General features: G+C 42.0%; 1 protein-coding gene across 2 annotated transcripts; it reads right to left on the bottom strand.

Moving 5' to 3' along the window:
• Positions 1-14,352: 14,352 nt before the first annotated feature.
• Positions 14,353-17,029, bottom strand: LOC128608237 (N-acetyllactosaminide beta-1,3-N-acetylglucosaminyltransferase 3-like). 2 transcript variants are annotated; one of them, XM_053625839.1, is made up of 4 exons: positions 16,183-17,029; positions 16,020-16,060; positions 15,244-15,368; positions 14,353-15,141 (listed from the first exon to the last, which is right to left on the bottom strand). In XM_053625839.1, exons 1-4 carry the CDS (start codon positions 16,317-16,319, stop codon positions 14,353-14,355), a joined length of 1,092 nt encoding a protein of 363 aa, XP_053481814.1. In that variant the 5' UTR covers positions 16,320-17,029. The 2 variants fall into 2 exon arrangements, with proteins under 2 accessions (XP_053481814.1, XP_053481813.1); XM_053625838.1 differs by having other exon boundaries at positions 14,353-15,368.
• Positions 17,030-17,632: the final 603 nt, after the last annotated feature.

Below are 17,632 nucleotides of genomic sequence, written 5' to 3'. Positions count from 1 at the left end.
TGTGGGTGAGCCGAGCTGTACAGTGAGGTTGTGGTTAATTGAGGGACAGGCTGGGATGATGAGAAGCTCAGATTTTGCCAGGTTGAGCTTTAGGTGGTGTTCCCTCATCCAGACTGAGATGTCCGACAGCCAAGCAGAGTTTCGTGCAGAGACGGACAGATCGTCAGGCTGGAAGGACAAATAGAGCTGGGTGTCGTCAGCATAGCAATGTTATGAAAAGCCATGAGACTCAATCACCTGCCCCAGAGATGTAGTGTGAATAGAAAAGAGCAGTGGACCCAGAACTGACCCCTGCGGAATGCCAGTTGTGAGATGCTGAGTTTCAGAAATACTTCCCCTCCACAATACCTTGAAGGATCTGTCTGAGAGATAGGATTCCACCCAGCACAGAACCGTTCCAGTATTGCCCAGGCTGAAGAGAGTTTACAGGAGGATCTGATGGTTCACAGTGTCAGTGGCAGCCGAGATGTGGAGTGGGATGAGGACAGATGATCTAGAGGTTGCGCTTGCTCGTCATAAGGCTTCAGTGACGGAAAGCAGAGCAATCTCCGTGGAATGATTGCTCTTGAAGCCAGACTGCTTGGTATCCAAGAGGTTGTTCTGTGTGAGAAAATTGGAGGGTTGATTAAAAACGGCTCTTTCAAGGGTTTTGGAAAGAAAAGGGAGGAGGGAAACAGGTCTGTAATTGTCAACCGCAGCAGGGTTAAGTGATGGTTTTTTAAGCAGTGGGGTAACCCAGGCCTGCTTAAATGCAGTAGGGTATGTTCCAGTAGAGAGGGATGTGTTAAAGATGTGTGTGAGTACAGGTAATAGCATGGGAGAGATGGACTGTAGAAGGTGAGAAGAGATAGGTTCAAGAGGACAGGTTGTGGGATGGCTAGAGAGGAGTTTTGAGACATCAGTCTCTGAGAGGGGAGAGAAGGAAGCCAGTTGGGAGTTACATGGAGGAGGAGCCGGTCTATGTATGTCTGGGGTTGAGAACTGGTTCCTGATTGATGTAACCTTGATGGAAAAGAAAGTGGCAAAGTCATCTGCGGTGAGAGAGGTAGGGGAAGGGGGAGGAGGGGGACAGAGAAGAGAAGAAAAGGTTTTGAAGAGAGTGTGAGTGTTGGGAGAACTGCCAATCTTCTCTTGGTTCCTGTTCCACTGTTCCTGTTCTACTGCCAAATGTATGTTTCAAGCCTGGCGAATCCCAAGCCGGACAAGAGGCAGTGGCTCGGGTTCATTTTGTCATGTCTTTATGGCCCTGCCTACCAATGGGTGGAGCATCTGGCCAGGACAGGGTCCAGTGCCCTCACCAAAGTAACTCAGTTTGCAGAATTATTTCTAAAGGAGTTTGGGAATCCAGTGCAGAACTGCAACCTGGATGAACTTTTGAGGGGAGTCAACGTGATGAGCCAGCCCGATCTGCCATTCCACATTCCACACATTTTATGATTGAATTGACAGGTCAGTTTCTGCCGCTCAGCTCCAGCGCCAGGCTGACAGGGCGGCAGTAGGGGAGATGCAGGCATGCAAGACTGAGGGCTGCCATAAAGAAGCCACCATACAGTGTCCAATGTGCAGTCAACAAGATACATAAATCATATTTCTGCTCCCAGGAATGTTTCAAAGGCAGCTGACACACCCATAAACGGCTCCACAAGAGAGCAAGAGCCGAGCTCAAGCTTGAGACCCATGAGATGGTCTCACCTGCTGAGCTACAGCTGGAGGTCAATGTGGTGACCTCCTCTCCAGAGCTCCAACCTGAGACCCACGAGGTGGTCTCACCTGCTGAGCTACAGCCGGAGGTCAACGTGGTGACCTCCTCTCCAGAGCTCCAACCTGAGACCCACGAGGTGGTCTCACCTGCAGAGTTCCTGCCAGAGGTCAACGTGGCGACCTCTGCTCCAGAGCTACAGCCTGAGATGCATGAGGTGGTCTCCACTGCAGGGCCCATGCCGGAGGTCAACATGGCAACCTGTGCTCCCGAGCTACAGCCTGAGATCCACGAGGTGGTCTCCACTGAAGAGCCCCTGCCGGAGGTCAACGTGGTGACCTCTGCTCCCGAGCTACAGCCTGAGATCCATGAGGTGGTTTCCACTGCAGAGCACCAGTCGGAGGTCAACAAGGCGACCTCCTCCCCAGAGCACCAGCACCAGACTTATGAAGTTGTCCCATCTACAGAGCTCCAACCTGAGACCCATGAGATGGTCTCACCTGCCGAGCTCCAGCCAGACGTCAACGCGGCGACCTCCTCCCCAGAGCTCCAGCATGAGATCCACGAGGTGGCCTCATCTACAGAGCTCCAACCTGAGAGCCACAAGGTGGCATCACCTGCAGAGCTCCAGCATGAGTCCCATGAAGTAGTCTCAGCTCCAGAGCCCCAGTTGGAGGTCAACGTGGCGACCTCATCTCCAGAGCTCCAACCTGAGACACACGAGGTAGTCTCAACTCCAGAGCCTCAGTCGGAGGTCAACATGGTGACCCTCTCCCCAGAGCCCCAGCACGAGACCCATGAGGTTGTATCATCTCCAGAGCTCCAGCATCAGGCAAAGTTCCTGTCCGAGGTCAAAGAGACTGCCTCTCAAGCCATGTTCCTGTCTGAGAGGGACAACACAGACAACCACATTCTGCTCATGCCTGAGTCTGCAGACACGGCCAACCAAGTTCTCCTAATGCCTGAAGCTGACGTCATGACCAACCAAGTTATGCTCATGCTTGGGACTGACGTCACAACCAACCAAGTTGTGCTCATGCCCGAGTCTGCTGGCACGGCCAACCAGTTCTACTCACGCCCGAGTCTGCTGGCACAACCAACCAAGTTCTGCTCACGCCCGAGTCTGTTGGCACGACCAACAAAGTTCTGCTCACGCTCGAGTCTGCTGACACGGACAATCAGGTTCTGCTCACGACCGAGTCTGTTGGCATGGCCAACCAGGTTCTGCTGACGCCTGAGTCTGCTGACATGGACAACCAAGTTCAGCCGGCAGAGTCGGTGAAGAATGACACGCAGCCTCTCTGCGTGACTAAGGACACTGCTCAGCATCCCTATACAGCTGAGGACGCCGCTCTGCCTCCCTGGTTCGCTGAGGATGTCGCTCTGCCTCCCTGGTCCGCTGAGGACATTGCTCCACACTCAAGAAAGGCTGACAAGGTGGCCCAACAAGACAAGCCCCCGTCTAAAGCTGACAATACAACTTCCCAAGCCTGGGTAGCCCCTAATGACCCCCGGTTACACCTCAGGTCTGCTTTATTTTCTAATAATTCAACGGACCGGAGTGAATTATTCCGCTTATACCCCAGTTACCACCTCACGACATTGTTCAGATGTTTTATTTCAAGATATTTATTGGGTTTTTGTTCTTAAAACGCTCTTGTGTGTGGATATAATTTATTACACATCCCATCTCAAGCCTCTGTTGCTAATTCCAAATTGTCATTTTAGAGCTAGCAGTGGAGGCTCGAGGCACTGATATGCGGTTATTGGAGAGAGAGAGAGTGAGAGAGAGAGAGAGAGAGAGAGAGAGAGAGAGAAATATCAATAAGCCTACTTGTTCACATGGTTTTTCGTTATTTATTACTGCAGAAAATACAACAAATAAATAAATAAATATTATCGGGGTTCAGCCCGTTTAGGGCCCTTAAAGATGTTAAAAGATATTACTTAATATTGTGCAATCCTATAAACAGCAAAATCAAAGAAAAAAGAAGATCATTTTAAGAAATCTTGGTCTTGTCTAATAAAAAAAGCTTGTCTAAAAGCTTGTCTAATAGCTGCTGAACATTGATTGACCAATGGCGGCCATGCTTTTCAAGAATCACAATTCTCCTCATGTACGATGATTGGACCTTGGAGAAGGACAATTCTTACAAGATTTATTTATCGAGTCTGTTGGGCCATTGATTCCACATTTAGTGCCAATTTCATGTTTTGTTCTGTTAGAGTGCCACCAACTGGTCACAGTCAGTAATTTTAGATCTGTCCTCAGATTGAGCCCAAACATACAGAATGTGCCCCAAGTTGGTGAAATATCTCATTCCGTTCAAGAGTTATAGCCATTTAAGTAAAAGTTGATGTGCTTTTGTGAGGCTAAATCAAAAGTTAAACTTTTTTTTTTGTGCTAATATTGAACTAAGGCATCCACTAAATAGTCATGCAAAATATAGATACATACTGTAGAACATCTTTTAATTACATACCTAATTATTTATTTATGTATTTATTTATTTACTTTAATACCCATACACTCATGCAGATGTTTAATATTCAACGGATTTCTAGAATTCTTTTTACCTTTATAAGGGCTTTTTTTTTTTTTTTTAATCTTATTAAAACTGTCATCTTTTATGTCAAATTCTTAAATTTAATCAATAAATGTATTTAGAATAATAAGACACCATAGGGTTGTTACTAATCTAATGAAATCAGTATATTTGCACTGCAGAGGTGCCACAGGAACTGCATCTGAAGTGTTTAATGCAGCTCAGATGTGGCATGAATGCATCTACACTGCAATTACAACTGCATAAATAATGTTATGAGATTAATGTTTTAAATATAAAACTTAGACTATAGAAATATGAAACAATTTTTATATAGAATAAATTCTATATAAAACTAAAACCGCCAGTAGGTGGAGGCAAGTCACTGTCTTAATAAGTGAGTCAATGAATCATTCATTCAAATGATTTGTTCAAAACAGCTGATTCATTCATGACCGAAGCAAGGGTGCGACTCAATCAGCTCCCTAGTTCAGCAGTCAGGGCACTGATCAGGGAGTCGGCCATTTTAAGGGCTGTCTCAATCAAAAAATCTTCCAGTGCACTGGAATGTTCGCTCCTGTTACGTCCCCCTTTCTACGTCTAGGGGTCAGAATGAACATGGGCACAGAGGCAGAGTAATGTGACCGAAACATTCATCATTCTCAAGAATAAGAAACCATGAGTGAAATTTCCAACAGAACGTGCATAGCTTGTGGAGAACGGTCTTATTTCAGATGAATCCAAACTGCACTTGCATGGATCTGATAGTCGAGTGTTTGTGTAGAGAAAGCCAGGAGAAGAATCCCAGCCAAACTACACTGAGGGTACGATAAAGCACTGAACTGCCTGGGGTTGTTTTTCCTACAGTGGCGTTGGTGAACTTGTGTTTATTGTTGGTATCATGAACTCAGAAGTGTACAAAGGCATTTTAGATGCCTATAATACCACAGCCAAATGATCCAATAGATAGAGGAGTGGTTTGTATGTATTGTAACCTTATTTTTGACAGGTCTAGGTCAAAGGTCATCATCAATCATATATATTTTGACAGGTCTTGACAGGGGTCGTTAACGGTCATTACCAACTGAGCGTTATCTGACTGTCATTATCTTAACAGTTGTCGTTAAAGATGTTATGTGTTAGGTTTGTTGTAATCTGTTGCGTTCCAACACACAGATACACACACACACACACACACACCCAACCAAAAATATCACACACACACACACACACACACACACACACACACACACACACACACACACTCACACACACACACACACACCCAACCAAAAATATCACACACACACACACACACACACACACACACACACACACACTCACACACACACACACACATCCAACCAAAAATATGACACACAGACACACACACACACGGTCTTTCACATAGATCAATACATTCATGTGCATTCCAGACGTACACAACAAATGTTTAGGCTCAACAACAACAAAAAAAAATCCCATGAGAACTTATAATGAAATTAATTTCAACCAACGAACTACACTGAGTTAGAGAAATTACCTTTTCCTCTACAAGCAAATGTATTTTCAATTAACACTTAATTAATAATAAACTCAAGTTTTTAAGTGGATTATTCATAAAAATTAAGTTTTTCCACCTAGTTTTTACACATTATTTAAAAGTAATTTAAGTGTTAAGTACTTAATTACCATAATTATGAACACAAGTTTTTAAGTTGACAATCATTTTAAAATTATGTTGCTCCAGTTAGATTTTCTCCAGTAGAATACAGCCTTTTAAACCAGGAAAAATGACTAACTGTAAGTTGTATAACAATAGCAACTAAAATCCAGTGTAATTTACAATACAAATATCATACCTAACATCTCTGCAGGTTTTATAGACATAAAAGCACTGCATGTAATGAGCAATATAGACAAAAAAGAAACACTCTGCGTCTATTACTTTTATCTCTCATAGAACTATCCACAGTCCAAAGGCTGCTAATTCTGATCAAAGTGCAAACTGACTACAATGGAGCTAAATAAAAATGTTTAAACCTTAAGTAATGTAGTCACGGAGGGTGTGTACATTTTTCACACTACATTAAGGGCGGGGATCCTTATAGACTGTGGAACAGAAATGTACTCAGTGTGTCTCCACCAATTTATCTCACAGCCATTTTTCTTTTTTACCATTATGGACGAAACACCCGTTTATTCTAAAACATCATCTTTAAATGTTTTTCTACCCCCTGAAGAACCCTCGGACTTAAGAGACGATCTTCGGAGTTGTTGACGCTCTGCTCAGGGTTAAACAACAGCGTCTTTACAATATCTTCATGAAGAAATTGTCAAACTAAGATCTTGGGTTTTTTTCTTGGAGCAGAAGTCAGCTCCTCTCTCATTTCAGCAGGTCCTCTTGTTGGTGAAATACACAGCGTTCTTCTAGGGGTATTAGGATTTCTCAGAGCAGCCATTGTAACAGATAGTTGCAGAGTTTCTTCTGTGTTTTAAACACAACGTCTTAACCATTATTTAATCACTGAGAGGCACGACTCTCTTCTTAATTCATTAACATAAACACATGTGTAAGCATTCTGGTCAGCAAAACCCCCAAAAGAACACCTGTCTCTCTCTCTCTCTCTCTCTCTCTCTCTCTCTCTCTCTCTCTCTGTCTCTCTCTCTCTCTCTCTCTCTCTCTCTCTCTCTCTCTCCTCTCTCTCTCTGTCTCTCTCTCTCTCTGTCTCTCTCTCTCTCTCGTCTCTCACTCCTCTCTCTCTCTCGTCTCTCACTCTTCTCTCTCTCTCTCTAGTCTCTCTCGTCTCTCTCCTCTCTCTCTCTCTCTCTCTCTCTCTCCTCTCTCTCTCTGTCTCTCTCTCTCTCTGTCTCTCTCTCTCTCTCGTCTCTCACTCCTCTCTCTCTCTCGTCTCTCACTCTTCTCTCTCTCTCTCTCGTCTCTCTCGTCTCTCACTCCTCTCTCTCTCTCTCTCTCTCCTCTCTCTCCTCTCTCTCTCTCTCTCTCGTCTCTCACTCTTCTCTCTCTCTCTCGTCTCTCACTCCTCTCTCTCTCTCGTCTCTCACTCTTCTCTCTCTCTCTCTCGTCTCTCTCGTCTCTCACTCCTCTCTCTCTCTCTCTCTCACTCCTCTCTCTCTCTCTCTCTCTCTCTCTCTCTCTCTATTTCTCTCATGCACACTTGCACGTACGCGCACACACACACACACCCCCTTCAGACACTGTCACCAGAGCTCATAAATGTACACGACTTGACTATCAGCCAGTGGGGACATGGGATGTCAAAGCATAAACAAAAGGTTATGTGTTTAGCGACAGTTCCGTGTAAGTATCCTCGTTGGCGAACCATTTTTCAAAAACTTGTTCATAGTTTAAACAAAATGCACGATTCTTTTAAAACACCATCTTTTAAAAAGTTTTTTTCACCCTTAAAGTACCCTTAAAGGACGTGTGTATAAAGGACCTGCACAACCCTAACCCTAACCCTATTTTTTACTACTCTAATTCATCCATCCATCCATCCATCTTCTACCGCTTACTCCTTTTCAGGGTCACGGGGAACCTGGAGCCTATCCCAGGGAGCACTACTCTAATTCTTATTTTTCTATTCCTATTGTATATATATTTTCTAGATACTTTATTTCAATTCTATTCCTATTTAATGTGTATTCTTTCCTATTTGTTTTTTGCATAACTGAGCTGCTGTAACGAGGGAATTTCTTTAGTGTGGGATCAATAAATGTTATCTTATCTTATCTTAGGTCGTTTACTATTAATTCGGTCTCTCTAAGGGGAGTAAAACTTTCTAATTGTTGATCTGATATTATTATATTATTATCTACAGGGTTAATTATAAAACTGTCTGCTTTCAATTTAATAGTCTGAATTTTTGTCTAATATTTTAAATTTTGCCAGTGAAAACATTCATGAAATCGTCGCTGCTGTATAATGAATGTGATCGTGTGCCTGTTTCTGTTGTGGTTTTATTCCTAGTTAATTTTGTTACAGTATTAAATAAGAATCTAGGATTATTTTTGTTATGTTCAATTAGGGTGGAGTTAATGTTGTGGAACGTCAGTGAAGTAAGTTAGTTCCTGTTGTCACTTACGTTACAGCAGCTGTAAACACTCGTTCCCTCAGCAGCCCTCTCTTTATTATTATTCTCTCTCGCTAAACGTAAACTCCTATGTCCTGAAGATGTCAGAAAACAGTCATAGCGTTACCTCTGACTGTTACAAAGCGCTGACACTGGAGACTCCTTCCATAAATGTACATAAACACATTTATCCTTTTTTTAAAAAATCTTCACCACATCAACGATTAATAATGATTCATTTCCAGCCTTTATCTGTTCTGTGTCTTTCCACTCAAGAGTGCTGATTAGCTTAGACAGGAAAGACAGGCCATTTTTGTGTAAAGCTGGACTTACCCTGAAGTCATTAATCCCTTTCACTGACCACTGATGTAGAAAGAATAAAGATGAATAATTAACTCACATGCATCTGTTAACACTCCAAAAACAAAAAGATATGAGTGTAAAGTTTTATTACCAGACAAGTGACACAATTTCATCACAGCAGGTGATATTGCTAATACTCATTCACTAATATAACAAACTTTTACTGTGTTTAGTATCTGTATGCAAACCATATGCAAACACAAACCGTGTGCAAACACAAACCGTGTGCAAACACAAACCGTATGCAAACACAAACTGTGTGCAAACACAAACCGTATGCAAACACAAACCGTGTGCAAACACAAACCGTATGCAAACACAAACCGTGTGCAAACACAAAGGATGCATACAGTTCTTCACCCTTTCCCCTGCTCGGCCACTCAGATCACAACCTGGTCCATCTGCTGCCTGTTTACATACCTTTGCTGAAGAAACAACCACTAAGAACAAGGTATGTGTTACGTTCCTTGTCCGATAACAGTCACAGAACCAGAATGTGGACCCTGCTCTGGCTGATTTCCTCTCGTCCGAGCTTGAGAAGAAGTCACACCGACACCATTGTTCAGTGAAAGCTTCTTAGTTTAATGATACAGAAAACATTGTGTATACACACAGCAATTTTGATAAAGAATGATGAATGCCAATTGGAACAGGTCGCAGATAAAATCAAAACATCTATTACGTAGGTTCACGTGATATAAGAACTAAAGACGTCTATTCTACCAGATAATAAGAGAAGAACTGAGAGAGAGAGAGAGAGAGAGAGAGAGAGAGAGGGCAAAACAATTAGGTTTCGAGAACTTCAGAATTGAGAGACAGAGATCATGCCTGAATCATGCCTGTGAGAAAATGGTCTGAGGCGATTAGTGATGCACTAAGAGACTGTTTAGAGACCACGGACTGGGAAATGCTCTGTAGGTCACAGGGGGACGACACTGACCGTCTCATTCACTGTGTAACGGACTATATTAATTTCTGTGTGGAGAACACCGGGCCTAAGAGGAAGTTTCAGTGTTTTTCCAACAATAAACCCTGGATGACTCCTGAGCACAAAGCCCTGCTGAATGAAAAAAAGAGACAGTTTAGATTGGGGGACAAAGAAGAGTTGAGGAGTGTTCAAAACCAGCTCAGAGGGGAGATAACGAAAGGAAAAGACAGTTGCAGGAAAACGTTGCTGGTGCGCCTTCAACAGTACAACATGAGGGAGGTCTGAAGGGGACTGAAAACAATCTCCTGTCACAACAAGGAGAGAGAGAGGGGCCCTGTATCCGGTGACTGAGACAGGGCAAATGAATTAAATCTGTTTTTCAGTAGATTTGATTTGGCCCCATCTCCTCCCTGCTCCAACCAGACCTCAGACCTGTGGGCGACTCAATCTTTCCCTCTCAGGCTATTGTGCACCCCCTCCTCCCCACTCTGGGCTTCAGAGACATCAGCGTTACCCAATTCACACCTCTCCCTGTATAAAAAAGGTCAACGTCATCTCCACCTGCTGAGGAGACTGAGGTCTTTTGGTGTGTGCAGGACCTTGCTAAAATCTTTCTATGACACTGTGGTAGCGTCTGTTATCTTCTATGCAGTAGTAACCTGGGGAGTCGGGAGCACAGAGGGGACAAGAAACATCTTAACAAATTGGTTGAGGGCTAGCTCTGTCCTGGTCTGCCCTCTGGACAGCATAGAGATGGTGGGGGAGAGGAGGATATTAGCAAAGCTGGCGTCAATCATGGGCAATCCCTCTCACCACCTGTATGAGACATTGGGGTCCTTGAGCAGCTCCTTCAGCAGCAGACTGCTGCACCCTCAGTGTAAGAAGGAGCGCTACGGCAGGTCCTTCATCCCTACAGCAGTCAGATCCTTTAATGTAAAAACAACATAATGTAGTACTGCTAGTTGTTTTTACATCATCAGTCAACACGTTCATAATATTCCGCACTATGTATAGTTATCTATTAATTACTCTTTGTCGCTCACCCTCTACTGTGACCTGTGCAATATTCCAGTTGTGACTTATCTGTATATATCCTTATTCATCTGTATATAAAATGAGGTGTTCATAGTGTACATATGACTATTATTATTACTCTTATTCCTATTTTTCTATTTGATTTGCCTTTCTTTCTTTACTTTACTTTTCTTTTCTCTAGCTCACTTATGTTTTCTTCTTGAAAAGCATCATGTCTGTCCATGATTAACTATTCTAGGTTTTTGGCCGTTTTTCTTTAGCCAAGATCCCATTCCCACCAATGTTAATCACCCTAATACAGGTGTAATATTAAATTAAATGGACTGCAATTCACACACATTCATTCTAATCAAGCACACCTGCATCAACCACAGTATAAAGAGACTGTTTCAACACAATGGCTTTTTGAAGTGTTGAGTGTTCTCACCGTACCAAGCATTTGTACCCTGTTCCTCATTTTGTTTCATGTTCATTGATCTTGTTTCTTGTTTCTCGTTCTTGTTTCTTGCCATACCCAGTTTATGCCTGTTTGCAGATCGCCTGACCCATTGCCTGTTTTTTGACCACGCTATTGTTTCATCATTTGGATTTGTCTGCCTGCCTCTCTTTATTAAAAGCTCTTATCTGCACTTGCATCCGTCCTAACCTTCATTACATGGATTTCATGACAGCAGCAAAAATAACAACAAAAAACATGATGGCATCTTTAGACTGTGTGTAGACTACGGTTCCGCGATGCCACGGAACACGTTAGCGTATTTCAAAAACGTATTCCATATAAATTGTTGATGTATTAAATCTTTATGTAGCTTATTCCTTATTTGAAATAAGCTGTATGAATTTTAAAGCCGAATGTGTGTATTTCACATTTCACTCTCTATAATTATTTAGAATGAAATGGTTCAGTATATATATATATATATATACAGTATCTCACAAAAGTGAGTACACCCCCACATTTTTGTAAATATCTGATTATATCTTTTCATGTGACAACACTGAAGAAATGACACTTTGCTACAATGTAAAGTAGTGAGTGTACAGCTTGTGTAACAGTGTAAATTTGCTGTTCCCTCAAAATAACTCAACACCCAGCCATTAATGTCTAAACCGCTGGCAACAAAAGTGAGTACACCCCTAAGTGAAAATGTCCAAATTGGGCCCAAAATGTCAATATTTTGTGTGGCCACCATTATTTTCCAGCACTGCCTTAACCCTTTTGGGCATTGAGTTCACCAGAGCTTCACAGGTTGCCCCTGGAGTCCTCTTCCACTCCTCCATGACGACATCAGAGAGAGCTGCCTAAAATAAACTCCTTAAAGATCTAAACCTATTACACCTATTAGCTTACAAATCATGCAAGGTATCAATCAGGAGAGGGGTACAAAAGAACTTCCAAAACATTAGATGTATCATGGAACACTGTGAAGGCCATCATCAGCAAGTGGTGAAAACGGAGCACTATAGTGACATCACCAAGAACAGGACGTCCCTCCAAAATTTACAAAAGGACAAGACAAAAACATACCAGGGAGGCTGCCAAGAGACCATTAAATGAGCTACAGGAACATCTGACAAGAAGTGATTACTTTCTGCATGTGACAACAATCTCTCATATTCTTCACACGTCTTGGTTATGGGGTAGGGCAGCTAGACTGAATCCCTTTCTCACAAAAAACATCCAAGCCCAACTAAATCACCCCAAACCATGTGGCAAAATATGTTCTGTTCTGATGAGAGCAATTCCAAAAGCTATAATAGTTCGAAAATTACAAAAGTTTTGTTTGGTGAAAAAAAACCATATCACCAAAAGAACACCATCTCCACGGTGAAGCACGGTGGTGGCAGCATCACGCTTTAGAGCTGCTTTTCTTCATCCAGAACTGGGGCTTTTATCAAGTGGAGGGAATCATGATTATCTACAAACATCAGAGGATTTTAGTGCAGAACCTTCAGGTGTCTGCTAGTGAACTGAAGATGGAAAGGAATTTCACCTTTCAGCAGGAATATGACCCAAGACCCAAGCCACAACAAAACAGTGTACTTGTTGCTTATTTTGCTAGCACATAATTCACACAATAAAATATTTAACTGAATCAGATAACTAGTTCTGGAGACCTAACCTAACATCTAACCTGGCTAACACTGAACTGAACACATTCCCAGGATAACGTGCTGGTCTGATTGCTGTTGGTTGTTAATGTGACTCTGGCAACTTCTTTATATGGAAATATTTAAATCGTCTCCTTCACTAACACTACTGCGCTAAATCAATTCCATTTCTTATTTCGTGAAGAACGACACATCGTGTTTTTTATACGTTTACAGCTACATTTAATGTTGTTGCGTGTCGGTGGAACCTCTGTCCTGATGTCAGAAACGTTAAAGTTATAGCTTTACCACTGACACTGGAGACTCCTTCCATACAGAAAACTTCACCGTATCAGCGATTGCACACTTTTAACAAAATCTGTTTATATGAAGCGTCCGCTGTACACGTCCCTGTGAACGAGCCGTTACTATAGAAACCATAACGTATCAGGACGAGCGCTTTAATATAAACCTGTGCTACTGTCAGAGCTGCTGTTATAGAGAACTAATCACCTTCTGACCAATCAGAATCCAGAACTCAGCAGCAGTGTGGTGTAATGTTAAACATTAACAGCACTTCCCTGAAGCTGAGTTATATTTCTAAATAGTGATAAAGGGAGGGATATAAAACCTTTATAAGCATTTACATATTCTTAGCTAATAGGTTTGACTAATAATTAACTCATTATACCGAGGATTATCACCGAATTAGCATTTAGCTCATTGTAGAGACTGGAGAAATTATTATAAATTGCATTTTCAGTTGAATTTGGGGAATCCACTTGAAGCATTCGTTGTGTTGAACTTTTTCAACTGCTTTTGTTTGATGTGTTCATTGCAAACAGCTGAAAGTCTGTAAATTGTGCTGTCAAAAACAAACAAAGAAACAAACAAACGCGTTGCTCTGTTCCTTCAGCCCCGGTCCTGCAGGCATTATACAGTATTTATTCCACTGTATGCATCTTTTTGAATTGCGTGACAGCTATATTTGATCTGATTTATTCATCGAGACGGATCCAGAATCCAGACAGTCGTTTATCACCTGGCTACAGTGACTTTATTCTCCTTAACTCAAAATACTCAAAATGTTGAATGTGTTGTTTGTTAAATAAGACTAATGCTTCTTTCTGGCAAATAAATGAGTATTTATTTATTATTATAACTCAGATGAAGATCACATTAGGTTAATAATCCTTTATAAAACTTTTCCCCACGGCTGCAGTAAACGTAAATATTCCATAACCTAAGACAGTATAATAACCATAACATAAGACGGTATAATAATACAAAGTTATACAGTCCGAGGGGGCAGTTACCCGACAACGTACAGCGAGGAAACAAAAGGAAATCAGGACAAGTGAAATTCTTCATGCTGTATATTACCATTTAAAGATTCCAGCTCTTCATATTATTTCAGTGATGCACAAACCTGAACAACCGGTGCTGCTCAGAAGAAACTCTCTCAGCATATCAAAATGTACAATAAATAAAGTGTTACAGATTAACTTCTTTCTTTGAGCAGTTCAAATCTTTCCGATGTATTTCATCCCACAGAAGGAAAATCTGATGAGGTAAGAATTTGTGGCCGAGGATAATCTAATAGCAGGGATCATAAATGTCCAGTTTGTCAGAAGGAATAATGAGGCCGTCGGCCCAGACTCCACGGTGGTTCATGGGTCGGAGTCCGGCTCGTTGCAGACACATGCCCATGTAAACGTCGTCAATGGGCATCAGGGTGATGGACTGGGACATTTGGAGAATGGTCCTGGCAGTGAAGCGGGAGTACAGGTAGCCGCCTCCGCTGCAGTACGGAGCGTACACGTTGGCTTTCTCGATCAGTTCCGGGATGAAATATTTACTGTTTCTGTTCCGAACAGGTGGGCTGGTCAGGACCAGCTGGCCGATGTACAGGTGTTTGCTTCCGTTGTTATCTCTCTGCCCTTTGAGGAACTCCACCATGTTGTCCGTGTTGGCGAAAACGTCGTCGTCTCCGTTAAAGAGGAAATCCGCAGTGGGACACCAGTTCTGCATCCAGTCCAGGAACAGGACCTGCTTGAGCGTGAGGTTGTAGAAGGAATCCGTGAAGTCCCACTGCAGGATGTCCTGGTACCTCGTGTTCTCCAGCTTCAGGAGTTTGTTTAACCTCTGCTTCTTGAAGCCTGTCCCGGTGGTGCCGGTCAGGAACACGGTGCGGATCCACATCCCGTTCTGTAGCCTCTCCGCCGCCCACGTTTTGCGCAAGACCGAACGCCGTTCGTAGTTCTCCGGTGAACTTTTGATGGTCAGCAGTAAAAAGGGTTCTCCTGACCTCTTTGGAATGGTGCACTTGTTAGGAACGGTGAGCAACATCGGGAAATACCTGCAGTGGCGGTAATACAGGAAGTCCTGCATACGAGTTGGAAAGGTAGAAAATTCCTTAATGTTAGCGAATGACAAGTTTTGTTCACACCTAGGAGTCGCCATCACCAGAGGCTGTGCCTGACTAACCATCTTCTGTGATGTGATTTTGTTATATTTTTCTGGCGTGGTGATATACAGGATCAGGAGCAAACACAGAGAGATCATAATGAGCAGAGCCATGGAGTCCAGAGCTCGTCTCCTGCCCCGGGTTCCTTAAAACAACACAAGCAACAATTACAAACGTGAATCAATCGAGCTGTTGTTGGAAAAATCAGTCGAGATTCCTGAATACATTAACAATCAGTGTTCAAATTTAACACTGATCACTACAGAGATGTGTGACATTCATTGCTATGCTAAATGCCATGAAATTATCCTAGCCACATTGCTAACATGCTGTGTTGGGCGTTAGCATCTGGCATGTGTTAGATTTAGCTAATATGCTCATGTGCCCTTAGGGGATGTTTATTAAACTTTTATCACTGTATTTTAATTTTAATTGCAGAGGAAAGAATTATAAAGCTTGCTAACGTTATGGTTTATATTATAGCTTGTCTCATCACTCAAACATGATGGGTATTTATTTTTTACGATAAACGCAGAGTCCGTTCATGAGCAGGCGCGTGTTCTGAGTTATGATGTCAAATTAATGCATTAATTAAATGTGGGAAATAAAAGATCATAGATTCCTTGAGACTTTTGTAGGAATCATTTATCAGACTTCTTCATAATGAGAAGCTCCCACATCGGCTCCACATGATAAACAGAAACAGTTGGCAGTGTGAGTATTTAAATAACCTTTTTTGTTTTTAGTCGCAGGAACTTGAAAAAAAGTAAAAAATCAGAAGAATTTGTCTACTTACTGTACAGCCAGCTGACGTTCTCCATGTTCACCTGAGGACACCTGAGAGAGACAGAAAAAAAACAATCTTGATCTTCTTCATCTTTACTTGGTAACACGACTACAGAGGAAATGCATAAACAGTTTAAAACAACAACAACAACAACAACAAAATTGAGATTTACCGGATATTTTCGAAGTGCTTAAACACTGCTGAAAAGTATGTGCTGAATTGAAGTAGCTGGTCCATTTTGTCGTAGTAAGTCCTGAGAGTGTGTGTGAGTGTGTGTGAGAGAGAGACTGAGCAGTGAGACCAGCTCATAGCAAGCTTTAACTGGTAATCAGTATTTCCAATATTGTAATTGGGTGGGCGTGGCTAGATATTGTGATGAATGCTGGGGGTTTCTCTTTGTTTGGCATTGGCCCCGCCTATCTGAACCATTCCACAGCATGTTCTCTTCCCATTGACTGAAGGCAGGAATGATAAACTCACCTGGAGTGGAGGATAATGGAGAGATAAGAGGTGAGAGGAGAAATAAAATGTGGTGTGATGTACCCTCTGTTCTCCATACATCTGGTTAAACCTCTTTAAAATTATATATAGAGAGAGAGGTTTATTACAACATGAAAAATGTTAATTACAATTTAACGAAATGATCTTCCCATCTCTTTCTTAATTCTTTACCAGTTCACTCCCTACTGCACGTGTGTGTGTGTGTGTGTGTGTGTGTGTTTCTGTGTGTGTGTGTGTGTGTGTGTGTGTGTGTGTGTGTTTGTTTGTTTGAAAGAAAGAGACAATGACGGTAGTTTATGAAAACTGGAAAATGTTGTCTCAAAGTTTTAATGCGGTCAAAGCAAGACAGGTGATTAATATAAACTAATTAATAAACAGTCAATAAAGATAAACAGAAATGAATATGCATGAATGAATAAATAGAAATAAACCACCAGGCTTTAACAAATGTGTTTTTATTTTTCACGCACGATTTTTCATGTTAATCTTAACACGTGATTTTCTCACGTGAATAATCCTTTTTCACATATGATCACAAATGGTTTACATACACACAATCACGTGTGAAACGTGTGCGATTTTCACCATGACAACCCAACAACTCATGCAGTTTTTCACTCAGGTCTCCTTTAGTGAACAGTGGACTAGTTCAACAAACAGACTTCATATAAAAACCATAATGAACTTTCTTTTACTTTCACACTATCTGTCGTTACTGAGATGAGGACGGGTTCCCTTCTGAGTCCGGTTCCTCTCAAAGTTTCTTCCTCAAATCATCTCAGGGAGTTTTTCTTCACCACCGTCACCACCGTCTCGCTCAATAGGGATAAATTCACACACTTAAAATCTCTGTCCTGTGTTTATATGTTTCTGTAAAGCTGCTTTGAGACAATGTCCACTGTTAAAAGCATTATACAAATAAAACTGAATTGAAATCATCATTCTTAGGACCATATCACTTTTTGTTATTAATTTCTTCCAGAATTTGAAGGTCTACTATAGGCATTGGAAATAACCACAGAGGTATTGTAGAAACTGCCGTTGTAGGACTTACACCTATTCTTGTCAGTCCTATATCCTCAGCCTCTTTTCATACAGTCCATCCAAAACTTCTATTATTT

This window comes from Ictalurus furcatus, chromosome 5 (genome assembly GCF_023375685.1).
Source record: "Ictalurus furcatus strain D&B chromosome 5, Billie_1.0, whole genome shotgun sequence".
NCBI lineage: Eukaryota > Metazoa > Chordata > Actinopteri > Siluriformes > Ictaluridae > Ictalurus > Ictalurus furcatus.
This window is presented reverse-complemented; position numbering and strand designations above follow the sequence as displayed.